We start from the raw sequence: 18367 nt of genomic DNA, 5'->3' as shown, positions 1-18367 counted from the left end.
ATGACAGTTGTGAGGTTACTGGACTGGTTTCTGAAGGAGTCTCAGTTTCTGAGGACACTTGTGTCACTGTTGGATGGGATTGTAAAGAAGACTCAGTTATGGATGAAAGTTGCACTGTTGATTGACTGGTTTCTAATGTAGATGCACTTATTGATGGGCCATGTGGTGTTGAATGGGTTTCTGACGAGGATTCTGCTATTGATGATGGTTGTATTGTTGTTGAATGTGTCTCTGGTGAAGACATTGTTGTTGCTGACACTTGTGTTGGTGTGGAATGCATTTCTGATGTGGCTTCAGTTGTTCTTGATATGTTTGTTATTGTTGGATGGGTTCCTGATGAATTCTTCGTCATTGATGACATTGGTGATGTTGTGGAAGCAGTTTCTGGTGAAGATTCGGTTCTGGATGACAACTGTGTCATTGTTGGTTCTGTTTTTGATGACGATTCAGTTATCAGTGACACTGGAGTGTTTGCTTGTTCTGTTTGTGAGGAGGTCTCAGTGTTCGGTGAAACTTGTAAAATGGTTGGCTGATGCTCTGATGAAGACTGAGTTACAGACGACACATTTGCTGTTGTGGAACTGGTTTCTGAGGAAATCTCAGTCATTGATGACTTTTCTGTTCCTGTTGCAGTGGTTTCAACTGAGGACCCAGTTAGCGGCGATACTTGTGTCATTTCTGTATGTGTTGCTGATGAAGGTTCAGTTACCAATGATGCTGGTGTGTTTGTTGGCTGTGTTTCGGCTGAAGATTCAGCTACAGGTGACAGTTGTGAGGTTATTGGACTGGTTTCTGAAGGAGACTCAGTTTCTGAGGATACTTGTGTCACTGTTGGATGGGATTGTGAAGAAGACTCAGTTATGGATGAAAGTTGCACTGATGTTTGACTGGTTTCTAATGTAGATGCACTTATTGATGGGCCATGTGGTGTTGAATGGGTTTCTGAGGAGGATTCTGCTATTGATGATGGTTGTATTGTTGTTGGATGTGTCTGTGGTGAAGACATTGTTGTTGCTGACACTTGCGTTGGTGTGGAATGCATTTCTGATGTGGCTTCAGTAGTTGTGGATATGTTTGTTATTGTTGGATGGCTTTCTGGGGAATTCTCGGTCAACAATGACATTTGTGTTGCTGTTGCTGTAGAATCTACTGAGGACCCAGTTAGCGATGATACTTGTGGCATTTCTGTATGTCTTGCTGATGAACGTTCAGTTACCAATGATGCTGGTGTGTTTGTTGGCTGTGTTTCTGCTGAAGATTCAGCTACAGATGACAGTTGTGAGGTTACTGGACTGGTTTCTGAAGGAGACTCAGTTTCTAAGGATACTTGTGTCACTGTTGGATGGGATTGTAAAGAAGACTCAGTAATGGATGAAATTTGCACTGATGTTTGACGAGTCTCGAAAGTAGAAGCACTTATTGATGGGCCATGTGGTGTTGAATGGGTTTCTGATGAGGATTCTGCTATTGATGATGGTTGTATTGTTGTTGGATGTGTTTCTGGTGAAGACATTGTTGTTGCTGAGACTTGTGTTGGTGTGGAATGCATTTCTGATGAGGCTTCAGTTGTTCTTGATATGTTTGTTATTGTTGGATGGGTTTCTGATGAATGCTCCGTCATTGATGACATCGGTGATGTTGGGAAAGCAGGCTGTGGTGAAGATCCAGTTCTGGGTGACAACTGTGTCATTGTTGGTTCTGTTTTTGATGACGATTCAGTTATCAGTGAAACTGGAGTGTTTGCTTGTTCTGTTTGTGAGGAGGTCTCAGTGTTCGGTGAAACTTGTGAAATGGTTGGCTGATGCTCTGATGAAGGCTGAGTTACAGACGACACATTTGCTGCTGTGGAACTGGTTTCTGAGGAAATCTCAGTCATTGATGACTTTTCTGTTCCTGCTGCAGTGGTTTCAACAGAGGACCCAGTTCGCGGCAATACTTGTGTCATTTCTGTATGTCTTGCTGATGAAGGTTCAGTTACCAATGATACTGGTGTGTTTGTTGGCTGTGTTTCGGCTGAAGATTCAGCTACAGGTGAGAGTTGTGAGGTTACTGGACTGGTTTCTGAAGGAGACTCAGTTTCTGAGGATACTTGTGTCACTGTTGGATGGGATTGTGAAGAAGACACAGTTATGGATGAAAGTTGCACTGGTGTTTGACTAGCCTCTAATGTAGAAGCACTTATTGATGAGCCATGTGGTGTTGAATGGGTTTCTGATGAGGATTCTGCTATTGATGATGGTTGTATTGTTGTTGAATGTGTTTCTGGTGAAGACATTGTTGTTGCTGACACTTGTGTTGGTGTGGAATGCATTTCTGATGTGGCTTCAGTTGTTCTTGATATGTTTGTTATTGTTGGATGGGTTTCTGATGAATGCTCCGTCATTGATGTCATTGGTGATGTTGGGAAAGCAGGCTGTGGTGAAGATCCAGTTCTGGATGACAACTGTGTCATTGTTGGTTCTGTTTTTGATGACGATTCAGTTATCAGTGACACCGGAGTGTTTGCTTGTTCTGTTTGTGAGGACGTTTCAGTGACCGATGAAACTTGTGAAATGGTTGGCTGATGCTCTGATGAAGACTGAGTTACAGACGACACATTTGCTGTTGTGGAACTGGTTTCTGAGGAAGTCTCAGTCATTGATGACTTTTCTGTTCCTGTTGCAGTGGTTTCAACTGAGGACCCAGTTAGCGGCGATACTTGTGTCATTTCTGTATGTGTTGCTGATGAAGGTTCAGTTACCAATGATACTGGTGTGTTTGCTGGCTGTGTTTTGGCTGAAGATTCAGCTACAGATGACAGTTGTGAGGTTACTGGACTGGTTTCTGAAGGAGTCTCAGTTTCTGAGGATATTTGTGTCACTGTTGCATGGGATTGTGAAGAAGACTCAGTTATGGATGAAATTTGCACTGATGATTGACTGGTTTCTAATGTAGATGCACTTATTGATGGGCCATGTGGTGTTGAATGGGTTGCTGACGAGGATTCTGCTATTGATGATGGTTGTATTGTTGTTGAATGTGTTTCTGGTGAAGACATTGTTGTTGCTGACACTTGTGTTGGTGTGGAATGCATTTCTGATGAGGCTTCAGTTGTTATTGATATGTTTGTTATTGTTGGATGGGTTCCTGATGAATTCTCCGTCATTGATGACATTTGTGATGATGTGGAAGCAGTTTCTGGTGAAGATCCAGTTCTGGATGACAACTGTGTCATTGTTGGTTCTGTTTTTGATGACGATTCAGTTATCAGTGACACTGGAGTGTTTGCTTGTTCTGTTTGTGAGGATGTCTCAGTGTTCGGTGAAACTTGTGAAATGGTTGGCTGATGCTCTGGTGAAGACTGAGTTACAGACGACACATTTGCTGTTGTGGAACTGGTTTCTGGGGAAATCTCAGTCATTGATGACTTTTCTGCTCCTGTTGCAGTGGTTTCAACTGAGGACCCAGTTAGCGGCAAAACTTGTGTCATTTCTGTATGTGTAGCTGATGAAGGTTCAGTTACCAATGATGCTGGTGTGTTTGTTGGCTGTGTTTTGGCTGAAGATTCAGCTACAGATGACAGTTGTGAGGTTACTGGACTGGTTTCTGAAGGAGACTCAGTTTCTGAGGATACTTGTGTCACTGTTGGATGGGATTGTGAAGAAGACTCAGTTATGGATGAAAGTTGCACTGATGTTTGACTGGTTTCTAATGTAGATGCACTTATTGATGGGCCATGTGGTGTTGAATGGGTTTCTGATGAGGATTCTGCTATTGATGATGGTTGTATTGTTGTTGGATGTGTCTGTGATGAAGACATTATTGTTGCTGAGACTTGTGTTGGTGTGGAATGCATTTCTGATGAGGCTTCAGTTGTTATTGATATGTTTGGTATTGTTGGATGGGTTCCTGATGAATTCTCCGTCAATGATGACATTGGTGATGTTGTGAAAGCAGTTTCGGGTGAAGATTCCGTTCTGGATGACAACTGTGTCATTGTTGGTTCTGTTTTTGATGACGATTCAGTTATCAGTGACACTGGAGTGTTTGCTTGTTCTGTTTGTGATGAAGTCTCAGTGTTCGGTGAAACTTGTGAAATGGTTGGCTGATGCTCTGATGAAGACTGAGTTACAGACGACACATTTGCTGTTGTGGAACTGGTTTCTGAGGAAATCTCAGTCATCGATGACTTTTCTGTTCCTGTTGCAGTGGTTTCAACTGAGGACCCAGTTAGCGGCGATACTTGTGTCATTTCTGTATGTGTTGCTGATGAAGGTTCAGTTACCAATGATACTGGTGTGTTTGTTGGCTGTGTTTCGGTTGAAGATTCAGCTACAGATGACAGTTGTGAGGTTACTGGACTGGTTTCTGAAGGAGACTCAGTTTCTGAGGATACTTGTGTCACTGTTGGATGGGATTGTGAAGAAGACTCAGTTATGGATGAAAGTTGCACTGATGTTTGACTAGTCTCTAATGTAGAAGCACTTATTGATGACCCATGTGGTGTTGAATGGGTTTCTGATGAGGATTCTGCTATTGATGATGGTTGTATTGTTGTTGAATGTGTCTCTGGTGAAGACATTGTTGTTGCTGACACTTGTGTTGGTGTGGAATGCATTTCTGATGTGGCTTCAGTTGTTATTGATATGTTTGTTATTGTTGTATGGGTTTCTGATGAATGCTCCGTCATTGATGACATTGGTGATGTTGGGAAAGCAGGCTGTGGTGAAGATTCCGTTCTGGATGACAACTGTGTCATTGTTGGTTCTGTTTTTGATGACGATTCAGTTATCAGTGACACTGGAATGTTTGCTTGTTCTGTTTGTGAGGACGTTTCAGTGACCGATGAAACTTGTGAAATGGTTGGCTGATGCTCTGATGACGACTGAGTTACAGACGACACATTTGCTGTTGTGGAACTGGTTTCTGAGGAAATCTCAGTCATTGATGATCTTTCTGTTCCTGTTGCAGTGGTTTCAACTGAGGACCCAGTTAGCGGCGAAACTTGTGTCATTTCTGTATGTGTTGCTGATGAATGTTCAGTTACCAATGATATTGGTGTGTTTGTTGGCTGTGTTTCGGCTGAAGATTCAGCTACAGATGACAGTTGTGAGGTTACTGGACTGGTTTCTGAAGGAGACTCAGTTTCTGAGGATACTTGTGTCACTGTTGGATGGGATTGTGAAGAAGACACAGTTATGGATGAAAGTTGCACTGATGTTTGACTAGTGTCTAATGTAGAAGCACTTATTGATGAGCCAAGTGGTGTTGAATGGGTTTCTGATGAGGATTCTGCTATTGATGATGGTTGTATTGTTGTTGAATGTGTCTCTGGTGAAGACATTGTTGTTGCTGACACTTGTGTTGGTGTGGAATGCATTTCTGATGAGGCTTCAGTTGTTATTGATATGTTTGTTATTGTTGGATGGGTTCCTGATGAATTCTCCGTCATTGATGACATTTGTGATGATGTGGAAGCAGTTTCTGGTGAAGATTCAGTTCTGGATGCCAACTGTGTCATTGTTGGTTTTGTTTTTGATGATGATTCAGTCATCAGTGACACTGGAGTGTTTGCTTGTTCTGTTTGTGAGGCAGTCTCAGTGTTCGGTGAAACTTGTGAAATGGTTGGCTGATGCTCTGATGACGACTGAGTTACAGACGACACATTTGCTGTTGTGGAACTGGTTTCTGAGGAAATCTCAGTCATTGATGACTTTTCTATTCCTGTTGCAGTGGTTTCAACTGAGGACCCAGTTAGCGGCAAAACTTGTGTCATTTCTGTATGTCTTGCTGATGAAGGTTTAGTTACCAATGATGCTGGTGTGTTTGTTGGCTGTGTTTCGGCTGAAGATTCAGCTACAGGTGACAGTTGTGAGGTTATTGGACTGGTTTCTGAAGGAGACTCAGTTTCTGAGGATACTTGTGTCACTGTTGGATGGGATTGTGAAGAAGACTCAGTTATGGATGAAAGTTGCACTGATGTTTGACTGGTTTCTAATGTAGATGCACTTATTGATGGGCCATGTGGTGTTGAATGGGTTTCTGAGGAGGATTCTGCTATTGATGATGGTTGTATTGTTGTTGGATGTGTCTGTGGTGAAGACATTGTTGTTGCTGACACTTGCGTTGGTGTGGAATGCATTTCTGATGTGGCTTCAGTAGTTGTGGATATGTTTGTTATTGTTGGATGGCTTTCTGGGGAATTCTCGGTCAACAATGACATTTGTGTTGCTGTTGCTGTAGAATCTACTGAGGACCCAGTTAGCGATGATACTTGTGGCATTTCTGTATGTCTTGCTGATGAACGTTCAGTTACCAATGATGCTGGTGTGTTTGTTGGCTGTGTTTCTGCTGAAGATTCAGCTACAGATGACAGTTGTGAGGTTACTGGACTGGTTTCTGAAGGAGACTCAGTTTCTAAGGATACTTGTGTCACTGTTGGATGGGATTGTAAAGAAGACTCAGTAATGGATGAAATTTGCACTGATGTTTGACGAGTCTCGAAAGTAGAAGCACTTATTGATGGGCCATGTGGTGTTGAATGGGTTTCTGATGAGGATTCTGCTATTGATGATGGTTGTATTGTTGTTGGATGTGTTTCTGGTGAAGACATTGTTGTTGCTGAGACTTGTGTTGGTGTGGAATGCATTTCTGATGAGGCTTCAGTTGTTCTTGATATGTTTGTTATTGTTGGATGGGTTTCTGATGAATGCTCCGTCATTGATGACATCGGTGATGTTGGGAAAGCAGGCTGTGGTGAAGATCCAGTTCTGGGTGACAACTGTGTCATTGTTGGTTCTGTTTTTGATGACGATTCAGTTATCAGTGAAACTGGAGTGTTTGCTTGTTCTGTTTGTGAGGAGGTCTCAGTGTTCGGTGAAACTTGTGAAATGGTTGGCTGATGCTCTGATGAAGACTGAGTTACAGACGACACATTTGCTGTTGTGGAACTGGTTTCTGAGGAAGTCTCAGTCATTGATGACTTTTCTGTTCCTGTTGCAGTGGTTTCAACTGAGGACCCAGTTAGCGGCGATACTTGTGTCATTTCTGTATGTGTTGCTGATGAAGGTTCAGTTACCAATGATACTGGTGTGTTTGCTGGCTGTGTTTTGGCTGAAGATTCAGCTACAGATGACAGTTGTGAGGTTACTGGACTGGTTTCTGAAGGAGTCTCAGTTTCTGAGGATATTTGTGTCACTGTTGCATGGGATTGTGAAGAAGACTCAGTTATGGATGAAATTTGCACTGATGATTGACTGGTTTCTAATGTAGATGCACTTATTGATGGGCCATGTGGTGTTGAATGGGTTGCTGACGAGGATTCTGCTATTGATGATGGTTGTATTGTTGTTGAATGTGTTTCTGGTGAAGACATTGTTGTTGCTGACACTTGTGTTGGTGTGGAATGCATTTCTGATGAGGCTTCAGTTGTTATTGATATGTTTGTTATTGTTGGATGGGTTCCTGATGAATTCTCCGTCATTGATGACATTTGTGATGATGTGGAAGCAGTTTCTGGTGAAGATCCAGTTCTGGATGACAACTGTGTCATTGTTGGTTCTGTTTTTGATGACGATTCAGTTATCAGTGACACTGGAGTGTTTGCTTGTTCTGTTTGTGAGGATGTCTCAGTGTTCGGTGAAACTTGTGAAATGGTTGGCTGATGCTCTGGTGAAGACTGAGTTACAGACGACACATTTGCTGTTGTGGAACTGGTTTCTGGGGAAATCTCAGTCATTGATGACTTTTCTGCTCCTGTTGCAGTGGTTTCAACTGAGGACCCAGTTAGCGGCAAAACTTGTGTCATTTCTGTATGTGTAGCTGATGAAGGTTCAGTTACCAATGATGCTGGTGTGTTTGTTGGCTGTGTTTTGGCTGAAGATTCAGCTACAGATGACAGTTGTGAGGTTACTGGACTGGTTTCTGAAGGAGACTCAGTTTCTGAGGATACTTGTGTCACTGTTGGATGGGATTGTGAAGAAGACTCAGTTATGGATGAAAGTTGCACTGATGTTTGACTGGTTTCTAATGTAGATGCACTTATTGATGGGCCATGTGGTGTTGAATGGGTTTCTGATGAGGATTCTGCTATTGATGATGGTTGTATTGTTGTTGGATGTGTCTGTGATGAAGACATTATTGTTGCTGAGACTTGTGTTGGTGTGGAATGCATTTCTGATGATGCTTCAGTTGTTATTGATATGTTTGGTATTGTTGGATGGGTTCCTGATGAATTCTCCGTCAATGATGACATTGGTGATGTTGTGAAAGCAGTTTCGGGTGAAGATTCCGTTCTGGATGACAACTGTGTCATTGTTGGTTCTGTTTTTGATGACGATTCAGTTATCAGTGACACTGGAGTGTTTGCTTGTTCTGTTTGTGATGAAGTCTCAGTGTTCGGTGAAACTTGTGAAATGGTTGGCTGATGCTCTGATGAAGACTGAGTTACAGACGACACATTTGCTGTTGTGGAACTGGTTTCTGAGGAAATCTCAGTCATCGATGACTTTTCTGTTCCTGTTGCAGTGGTTTCAACTGAGGACCCAGTTAGCGGCGATACTTGTGTCATTTCTGTATGTGTTGCTGATGAAGGTTCAGTTACCAATGATACTGGTGTGTTTGTTGGCTGTGTTTCGGTTGAAGATTCAGCTACAGATGACAGTTGTGAGGTTACTGGACTGGTTTCTGAAGGAGACTCAGTTTCTGAGGATACTTGTGTCACTGTTGGATGGGATTGTGAAGAAGACTCAGTTATGGATGAAAGTTGCACTGATGTTTGACTAGTCTCTAATGTAGAAGCACTTATTGATGACCCATGTGGTGTTGAATGGGTTTCTGATGAGGATTCTGCTATTGATGATGGTTGTATTGTTGTTGAATGTGTCTCTGGTGAAGACATTGTTGTTGCTGACACTTGTGTTGGTGTGGAATGCATTTCTGATGTGGCTTCAGTTGTTATTGATATGTTTGTTATTGTTGTATGGGTTTCTGATGAATGCTCCGTCATTGATGACATTGGTGATGTTGGGAAAGCAGGCTGTGGTGAAGATTCCGTTCTGGATGACAACTGTGTCATTGTTGGTTCTGTTTTTGATGACGATTCAGTTATCAGTGACACTGGAATGTTTGCTTGTTCTGTTTGTGAGGACGTTTCAGTGACCGATGAAACTTGTGAAATGGTTGGCTGATGCTCTGATGACGACTGAGTTACAGACGACACATTTGCTGTTGTGGAACTGGTTTCTGAGGAAATCTCAGTCATTGATGATCTTTCTGTTCCTGTTGCAGTGGTTTCAACTGAGGACCCAGTTAGCGGCGAAACTTGTGTCATTTCTGTATGTGTTGCTGATGAATGTTCAGTTACCAATGATATTGGTGTGTTTGTTGGCTGTGTTTCGGCTGAAGATTCAGCTACAGATGACAGTTGTGAGGTTACTGGACTGGTTTCTGAAGGAGACTCAGTTTCTGAGGATACTTGTGTCACTGTTGGATGGGATTGTGAAGAAGACACAGTTATGGATGAAAGTTGCACTGATGTTTGACTAGTGTCTAATGTAGAAGCACTTATTGATGAGCCAAGTGGTGTTGAATGGGTTTCTGATGAGGATTCTGCTATTGATGATGGTTGTATTGTTGTTGAATGTGTCTCTGGTGAAGACATTGTTGTTGCTGACACTTGTGTTGGTGTGGAATGCATTTCTGATGAGGCTTCAGTTGTTATTGATATGTTTGTTATTGTTGGATGGGTTCCTGATGAATTCTCCGTCATTGATGACATTTGTGAGGTTGTGGAAGCAGTTTCTGGTGAAGCTCCAGTTCTGGATGCCAACTGTGTCATTGTTGGTTTTGTTTTTGATGATGATTCAGTTATCAGTGACACTGGAGTGTTTGCTTGTTCTGTTTGTGAGGAAGTCTCAGTGTTCGGTGAAACTTGTGAAATGGTTGGCTGATGCTCTGATGACGACTGAGTTACAGACGACACATTTGCTGTTGTGGAACTGGTTTCTGAGGAAATCTCAGTCATTGATGACTTTTCTATTCCTGTTGCAGTGGTTTCAACTGAGGACCCAGTTAGCGGCAAAACTTGTGTCATTTCTGTATGTCTTGCTGATGAAGGTTTAGTTACCAATGATGCTGGTGTGTTTGTTGGCTGTGTTTCGGCTGAAGATTCAGCTACAGATGACAGTTGTGCGGTTACTGGACTGGTTTCTGAAGGAGACCCAGTTTCTGAGGATACTTGTGTCACTGTTGGATGGGATTGTGAAGAAGACTCAGTTATGGATGAAAGTTGCACTGATGTTTGACTAGTTTCTAATGTAGAAGCACTTATTGATGACCCATGTGGTGTTGAATGGGTTTCTGATGAGGATTCTGCTATTGATGATGGTTGTATTATTGTTGAATGTGTTTCTGGTGAAGACATTGTTTTTGCTGACACTTGTGTTGGTGTGGAATGCATTTCTGATGTGGCTTCAGTTGTTCTTGGTATGTTTGTTATTGTTGTATGGGTTTCTGATGAATGCTCCGTCATTGATGACATTGGTGATGTTGGGAAAGCAGGCTGTGGTGAAGATTCGGTTCTGGATGACAACTGTGTCATTGTTGGTTCTGTTTTTGATGACGATTCAGTTATCAGTGAAACTGGAGTGTTTGCTTGTTCTGTTTGTGAGGAGGTCTCAGTGTTCGGTGAAACTTGTGAAATGGTTGGCTGATGCTCTGATGAAGACTGAGTTACAGACGACACATTTGCTGTTGTGGAAATGGTTTCTGAGGAAATCTCAGTCATTGATGACTTTTCTGTTCCTGTTGCAGTGGTTTCAACTGAGGACCCAGTTAGCGGCAAAACTTGTGTCATTTCTGTATGTGTAGCTGATGAAGGTTCAGTTACCAATGATGCTGGTGTGTTTGTTGGCTGTGTTTTGGCTGAAGATTCAGCTACAGATGACAGTTGTGAGGTTACTGGACTAGTTTCTGAAGGAGACTCAGTTTCTGAGGATACTTGTGTCACTGTTGGATGGGATTGTGAAGAAGACTCAGTTATGGATGAAAGTTGCACTGATGTTTGACTGGTTTCTAATGTAGATGCACTTATTGATGGGCCATGTGGTGTTGAATGGGTTTCTGATGAGGATTCTGCTATTGATGATGGTTGTATTGTTGTTGGATGTGTCTGTGATGAAGACATTATTGTTGCTGAGACTTGTGTTGGTGTGGAATGCATTTCTGATGAGGCTTCAGTTGTTATTGATATGTTTGGTATTGTTGGATGGGTTCCTGATGAATGCTCCGTCATTGATGACATTGGTGATGTTGGGAAAGCAGGCTGTGGTGAAGATTCCGTTCTGGATGACAACTGTGTCATTGTTGGTTCTGTTTTTGATGACGATTCAGTTATCAGTGACACTGGAATGTTTGCTTGTTCTGTTTGTGAGGACGTTTCAGTGATCGATGAAACTTGTGAAATGGTTGGCTGATGCTCTGATGAAGACTGAGTTACAGACGACACATTTGCTGCTGTGGAACTGGTTTCTGAGGAAATCTCAGTCATTGATGACTTTTCTGTTCCTGTTGCAGTGGTTTCAACTGAGGACCCAGTTAGCGGCGATACTTGTGTCATTTCTGTATGTGTTGCTGATGAATGTTCAGTTACCAATGATATTGGTGTGTTTGTTGGCTGTGTTTCGGCTGAAGATTCAGCTACAGATGACAGTTGTGAGGTTACTGGACTGGTTTCTGAAGGAGACTCAGGTTCTGAGGATACTTGTGTCACTGTTGGATGAGATTGTGAAGAAGACACAGTTATGGATGAAAGTTGCACTGATGTTTGACTAGTGTCTAATGTAGAAGCACTTATTGATGAGCCAAGTGGTGTTGAATGGGTTTCTGATGAGGATTCTGCTATTGATGATGGTTGTATTGTTGTTGAATGTGTCTCTGGTGAAGACATTGTTGTTGCTGACACTTGTGTTGGTGTGGAATGCATTTCTGATGAGGCTTCAGTTGTTATTGATATGTTTGTTATTGTTGGATGGGTTCCTGATGAATTCTCCGTCATTGATGACATTTGTGATGATGTGGAAGCAGTTTCTGGTGAAGATTCAGTTCTGGATGCCAACTGTGTCATTGTTGGTTTTGTTTTTGATGATGATTCAGTCATCAGTGACACTGGAGTGTTTGCTAGTTCTGTTTGTGAGGCAGTCTCAGTGTTCGGTGAAACTTGTGAAATGGTTGGCTGATGCTCTGATGACGACTGAGTTACAGACGACACATTTGCTGTTGTGGAACTGGTTTCTGAGGAAATCTCAGTCATTGATGACTTTTCTATTCCTGTTGCAGTGGTTTCAACTGAGGACCCAGTTAGCGGCAAAACTTGTGTCATTTCTGTATGTGTTGCTGATGAAGGTTCAGTTACCAATGATGCTGGTGTGTTTGTTGGCTGTGTTTCGGCTGAAGATTCAGCTACAGGTGACAGTTGTGAGGTTATTGGACTGGTTTCTGAAGGAGACTCAGTTTCTGAGGATACTTGTGTCACTGTTGGATGGGATTGTGAAGAAGACTCAGTTATGGATGAAAGTTGCACTGATGTTTGACTGGTTTCTAATGTAGATGCACTTATTGATGGGCCATGTGGTGTTGAATGGGTTTCTGAGGAGGATTCTGCTATTGATGATGGTTGTATTGTTGTTGGATGTGTCTGTGGTGAAGACATTGTTGTTGCTGACACTTGCGTTGGTGTGGAATGCATTTCTGATGTGGCTTCAGTAGTTGTGGATATGTTTGTTATTGTTGGATGGCTTTCTGGGGAATTCTCGGTCAACAATGACATTTGTGTTGCTGTTGCTGTAGAATCTACTGAGGACCCAGTTAGCGATGATACTTGTGGCATTTCTGTATGTCTTGCTGATGAACGTTCAGTTACCAATGATGCTGGTGTGTTTGTTGGCTGTGTTTCTGCTGAAGATTCAGCTACAGATGACAGTTGTGAGGTTACTGGACTGGTTTCTGAAGGAGACTCAGTTTCTAAGGATACTTGTGTCACTGTTGGATGGGATTGTAAAGAAGACTCAGTAATGGATGAAATTTGCACTGATGTTTGACGAGTCTCGAAAGTAGAAGCACTTATTGATGGGCCATGTGGTGTTGAATGGGTTTCTGATGAGGATTCTGCTATTGATGATGGTTGTATTGTTGTTGGATGTGTTTCTGGTGAAGACATTGTTGTTGCTGAGACTTGTGTTGGTGTGGAATGCATTTCTGATGAGGCTTCAGTTGTTCTTGATATGTTTGTTATTGTTGGATGGGTTTCTGATGAATGCTCCGTCATTGATGACATCGGTGATGTTGGGAAAGCAGGCTGTGGTGAAGATCCAGTTCTGGGTGACAACTGTGTCATTGTTGGTTCTGTTTTTGATGACGATTCAGTTATCAGTGAAACTGGAGTGTTTGCTTGTTCTGTTTGTGAGGAGGTCTCAGTGTTCGGTGAAACTTGTGAAATGGTTGGCTGATGCTCTGATGAAGGCTGAGTTACAGACGACACATTTGCTGCTGTGGAACTGGTTTCTGAGGAAATCTCAGTCATTGATGACTTTTCTGTTCCTGCTGCAGTGGTTTCAACAGAGGACCCAGTTCGCGGCGATACTTGTGTCATTTCTGTATGTCTTGCTGATGAAGGTTCAGTTACCAATGATACTGGTGTGTTTGTTGACTGTGTATCTGCTGAATATTGAGATACAACTGACAGTTGTGTGGAGCCAAGACTGGTTTCTGACGGAGACTCCGTTTTTGAGGATACTTGTGTCACTGTTGGATGGGATTGTGAAGAAGACTCAGTTATGGATGAAATTTGCACTGATGATTGACTGGTTTCTAATGTAGATGCACTTCTTGATGAGCCATGTGGTGTTGAATTGGTTTCTGATGAAGATTCTGATATTGATGATGGTTGTATTGTTGTTGGATGTGTTTCTGGTGAAGACATTGTTGTTGCTGACACTTGCGTTGGTGTGGAATGCATTTCTGATGAGGCTTCAGTTGTTCTTGATATGTTTGTTATTGTTGGATGGGTTTCTGATGAATTCTCCGTCATTGATGACATTTGTGATGATGTGGAAGCAGTTTCTGGTGAAGATTCGGTTCTGGATGACAACTGTGTCATTGTTGGTTCTGTTTTTGATGAAGATTCAGTTATCAGTGGAACTGGAGATTTTGTTGGTTCTGTTTCTGCTGACGTCTCAGTGATTGATGAAACTTGTGAAATTGTTGGCTGGTGCTCTGGTGACGACTCAGTTGTAGACGATACATTTGCTGTTGGTGAACTGGATTCTGAGGAAGTCTCAGTCATTGATGACTTTTGTGATGCTGTTGCTGTGGTTTCTATCGAGGACCCAGTTAACGATGATAATTGTGTCATTTCTGTGTGTGTTGCTGATGAAGGTTCAGTTACCAATGATACTTGTGTGTTTGCTGGGTGGGTTACAGCTGAAGGTTCAGCTACAGATGACAGCTGTGTGTAGCCAGGACTGGTTTCTGAAGGAGACTCAGTTGTTGTGGATACTTGTGTCATTGTTGAATGGGATTGTGAAGAAGACTCAGTTATGGATGAAATTTGCACTGATGTTTGACTGGTTTCTAATGTAGAAGCAATTATTGATGAGCCATGTGGTGTTGAATGGGTTTCTGATGAGGATACAGCTACTGATGCCAGTGGTATAGTTGTTGGCTGTGTCTCTGACGAAGACATTGTTATTCCTGACATTTGTGTTGGTGTGGGATACATTTCTGAAGAGCTCTTAATTTTTGCTGATATATTTGTTCTAGTTGGATGGGTTCCTGATGAATTCTCTGTCATTGATGACATTTGGGATGTTGTGAATGCAGTTTCTGGTGAAGATTCAGTTCTGGATGACAACTGTGTCATTGTTGGTTCTGTTTTTGATGACGATTCAGTTATCAGTGACACTAATGAATTTGTTTGTTCTGTTTCTGATGAAGTCTCAGTGTTCGGTGAAACTTGTGAAATGGTTGGCTGATGCTCTGATGAAGACTGAGTTACAGACAACACATTTGCTGTTGTGGAACTGGTTTCTGATGAAATCTCAGTCATTGATGACTTTTCTGTTCCTGTTGCAGTGGTTTCAACTGAGGACCCAGTTAGCGGCAATAGTTGTGTCATTTCTGTATGTGTTGCTGATGAACGTTCAGTCACCAATGATACTGGTGTGTTTGTTTGCTGTGTTTCGGCTGAGGATTCAGCTACAGATGACAGTTGTGAGGTTACTGGACTGGTTTCTGAAGGAGTCTCAGTTTCTGAGGATACTCGTGCCGCTGTTGGATGGGATTGTGAAGAAGACTCAGGAATGGATGAAAATTGCACTGATGTTTGACTAGTTTCTAATGTAGATGCACTTATTGATGGGCCATGTGGTGTTGAATGGGTTTCTGATGAGGATTCTGCTATTGATGACTGTTGTATTGTTGTTGGATGTGTCTCTGATGAAGACATTGTTGTTGCTGAAATTTGTGTTGGTGTGGAATGCATTTCTGATGTGGCTTCAGTTGTTCTTGATATGTTTGTTATTGTTGGATGGCTTTCTGATGAATTCTCCGTCATTGATGACATTGGTGATGATGTGGAAGCAGTTTCTGGTGAAGATTCAGTTCTGGATGACAACTGTGTCAGTGTTGGTTCTGTTTTTGATGATGATTCAGTTATGAGTGAAACTGGCGATTTTGTTTGTTCTGTTTCTGCTGAAGTCTCAGTGATTGATGAAACCTGTGAAATTGTTGGCTGGTGCTCTGATGAAGACTTGGTTACAGACGACACATTTGCTGTTGTGGAACTGGTTTCTGAGGAAATCTCAGTCATAGATGATCTTTCTGTTCCTGTTGGAATGGTTTCGACTGAGGACCCAGTTAGCAACGATGCTTGTGTCATTTCTTTATGTGTTGCTGATGAAGGTTCAGTTTCCAATGATACTGGTGTGTTTGTTAGCTGTGTTTTGGCTGAAGATTCAGCTACAGATGACAGTTGTGAGGTTACTGGACTGGTTTCTGATAGAGACTCAGTTTTTGAGGATACTTGTGTCACTGTTGGATGGGATTGTGAAGAAGACTCACTGATGGATGACAGTTGCACTGATGTTTGACTGGTTTCTAATGTAGATGCACTTATTGATGATCCATGTGGTGTGGAATGCATTTCTGATGTGGCTTCAGTTGTCATTGATATGTTTGTTATTGTTGGATGGGTTTCTGATGAATTCTCCGTCATTGATGACATTGGTGATGTTGTGGAAGCAGTTTCTGGTGAAGATTCCGTTCTGGGTGACAACTGTGTCATTGTTGGTTCGGTTTTTGATGAAGATTCAGTTATCAGTGGAACTGGAGATTTTGTTGGTTCTGTTTCTGCTGACGTCTCAGTGATTGATGAAACTTGTGAAATTGTTGGCTGGTGCTCTGGTGACGACTCAGTTGTAGACGATACATTTGCTGTTGGTGAACTGGATTCTGAGGAAATCTCAGTCATTGATGACTTTTGTGATGCTGTTGCTGTGGTTTCTATCGAGGACCCAGTTAACGATGATAATTGTGTCATTTCTGTCTGTGTTGCTGATGAAGGTTCAGTTACCAGTGATACTGGTGTGTTTGCTGGGTAGGTTACAGCTGAAGATTCAGCTACAGATGACAGTTGTGAGGTTACTGGACTGGTTTCTGAAGAAGACTCAGTTTTTGAGGATTCTTGTGTCACTGTTGGATAGGATTGTGAAGAAGACTCACTGATGGATGACAGTTGCACTGATGTTTGACTGGTTTCTAATGTAGATGGACTTATTGATGGGCCATGTGGTTTTGAATGTGTTTCTGATGAGGATGCAGCTACTGATGCCAGTGGTATTGTTGTTGGTTGTGTCTCTGATGAAGACATCGTTACTGCTGACATTTGTGTTGGTGTGGGATACATTCCGGAAGAGGTCTTAATTTTTGCCGATATGTTTGTTATTGTTGGATGGGTTTCTGATGAATTCTCCATCATTGATGACATTTGTGATGTTGTTGAAGCAGTTTCTCCTGAATATTTAGTTCTGGATGACAACTGTGTCGTTGTTGTTTCTGATTTTGATGAAGATTCAGTTATCAGTGAAACTGGAGTGTTTGTTGGACCGGTTTCTGATGAAGTCTCAATGATCGATGAAACTTGTGAAATTGTTGGCTGGTGCTCTGATGAAGAGTGAGTTACAGGTGACACATTTGCTGCTGTGGAACTGGTTTTGGAGGAAATCTTAGTCATTGATGACTTTTCTGTTCCTGTTGCAGTGGTTTCAACTGAGGACCCAGTTAGCGACGATGCTTGTGTCATTTCTGTATGTGTTGCTGATGAAGGCTCAGTTACCAATGACACTGGTGTGTTTCCTGATGTAGACGCACTTATTGATGGGCCATGTGGTGTTGAAAGGTTTTCTGGTGAGGATTCTGATATTGATGATGGTTGTATTGTTGTTGGATGTGTCTCTGACGAAGACATTGTTGTTGCTGACACTTGTGTGTGTGTGGTATGCATTTCTGATGAGGCTTCAGTTGTCATTGAGATGTTTGTTATTGTTACTTGTGTCATTTCTGTATGCGTTGCTGATGAAGATTCAGTTAACAATGATACTGGTGTGTTTGCTGGCTGCGTTACTGATGAAGATTCAGCTACAGATGACAGTTGTGTGGTGACAGGATTGGTTTCTGAAGGAGTCTCAGTTTGTGATGAGTTTTGTGTGGGATTTGTACTGCTTTCTGATGAATGCTTGCTGGTGGAAGATATTTTGAAGTTTGTCAGTGCTGGAGAAGGAACTTCCATTGGAGCATAATCTTCTGCTGTGAACTCTTGTTGCGATGTGGCATTGGATATTATGGAGTGATCAGACGTCACGTTCATTTTCTGTGTACTATTTGTGTGGTGATTTTTTGGCAGCTGTGTCACCATGTTGTTTGTCGAAGTAGGTGGTGAAGTCTCTTTAAAGTCTTTATTTGTCGTCTGTTCTGTTGAGGAGGCTTCAAAACCTGTGGATGAAGCAGAGTTTACAGTCAGTTGCCATGTTTGCTTGGAATTGGTAGATGATAAAGACTCTAAGATTGGAACTATAATTACCAAAGATAAAATGCTGGGAAATCTCTGCAGGTCTGGCAGCATCTGTAGGGAGAGAAAAGAGCTAACACTTCGAGACCCTTTGACAAAGGGTCATCTGGACTCGAAACGTTAGCTCTTTCCTCTCCCTACAGATGCTGCCAGACCTGCTGAGATTTTCCAACATTTTCTCTTTGGTTTCAGATTCCAGCATCCGCTTTTATTGGAACTACATTAGTTGTAGATGAATATGTTTTCAATTACGTTTTCACTACTGTT

General features: G+C 42.1%; 1 protein-coding gene across 1 annotated transcript in view; it reads right to left on the bottom strand.

Annotated features, from left to right (window-relative positions):
* The window catches only part of LOC140392493 (uncharacterized), a 131062-nt gene that overhangs the window by 57 nt on the left and 112638 nt on the right, over positions 1 to 18367 (bottom strand). The window contains exon 2 of the mRNA XM_072477729.1: positions 20 to 18024. Coding sequence (XP_072333830.1) covers positions 20 to 18024 — 18005 coding nt within the window. The remainder of the gene's footprint in view (positions 1 to 19; positions 18025 to 18367) is intronic.

The sequence above is a fragment of the Scyliorhinus torazame genome, chromosome 16 (genome assembly GCF_047496885.1).
Source record: "Scyliorhinus torazame isolate Kashiwa2021f chromosome 16, sScyTor2.1, whole genome shotgun sequence".
Taxonomy (NCBI): Eukaryota; Metazoa; Chordata; class Chondrichthyes; order Carcharhiniformes; family Scyliorhinidae; genus Scyliorhinus; species Scyliorhinus torazame.
This window is presented reverse-complemented; position numbering and strand designations above follow the sequence as displayed.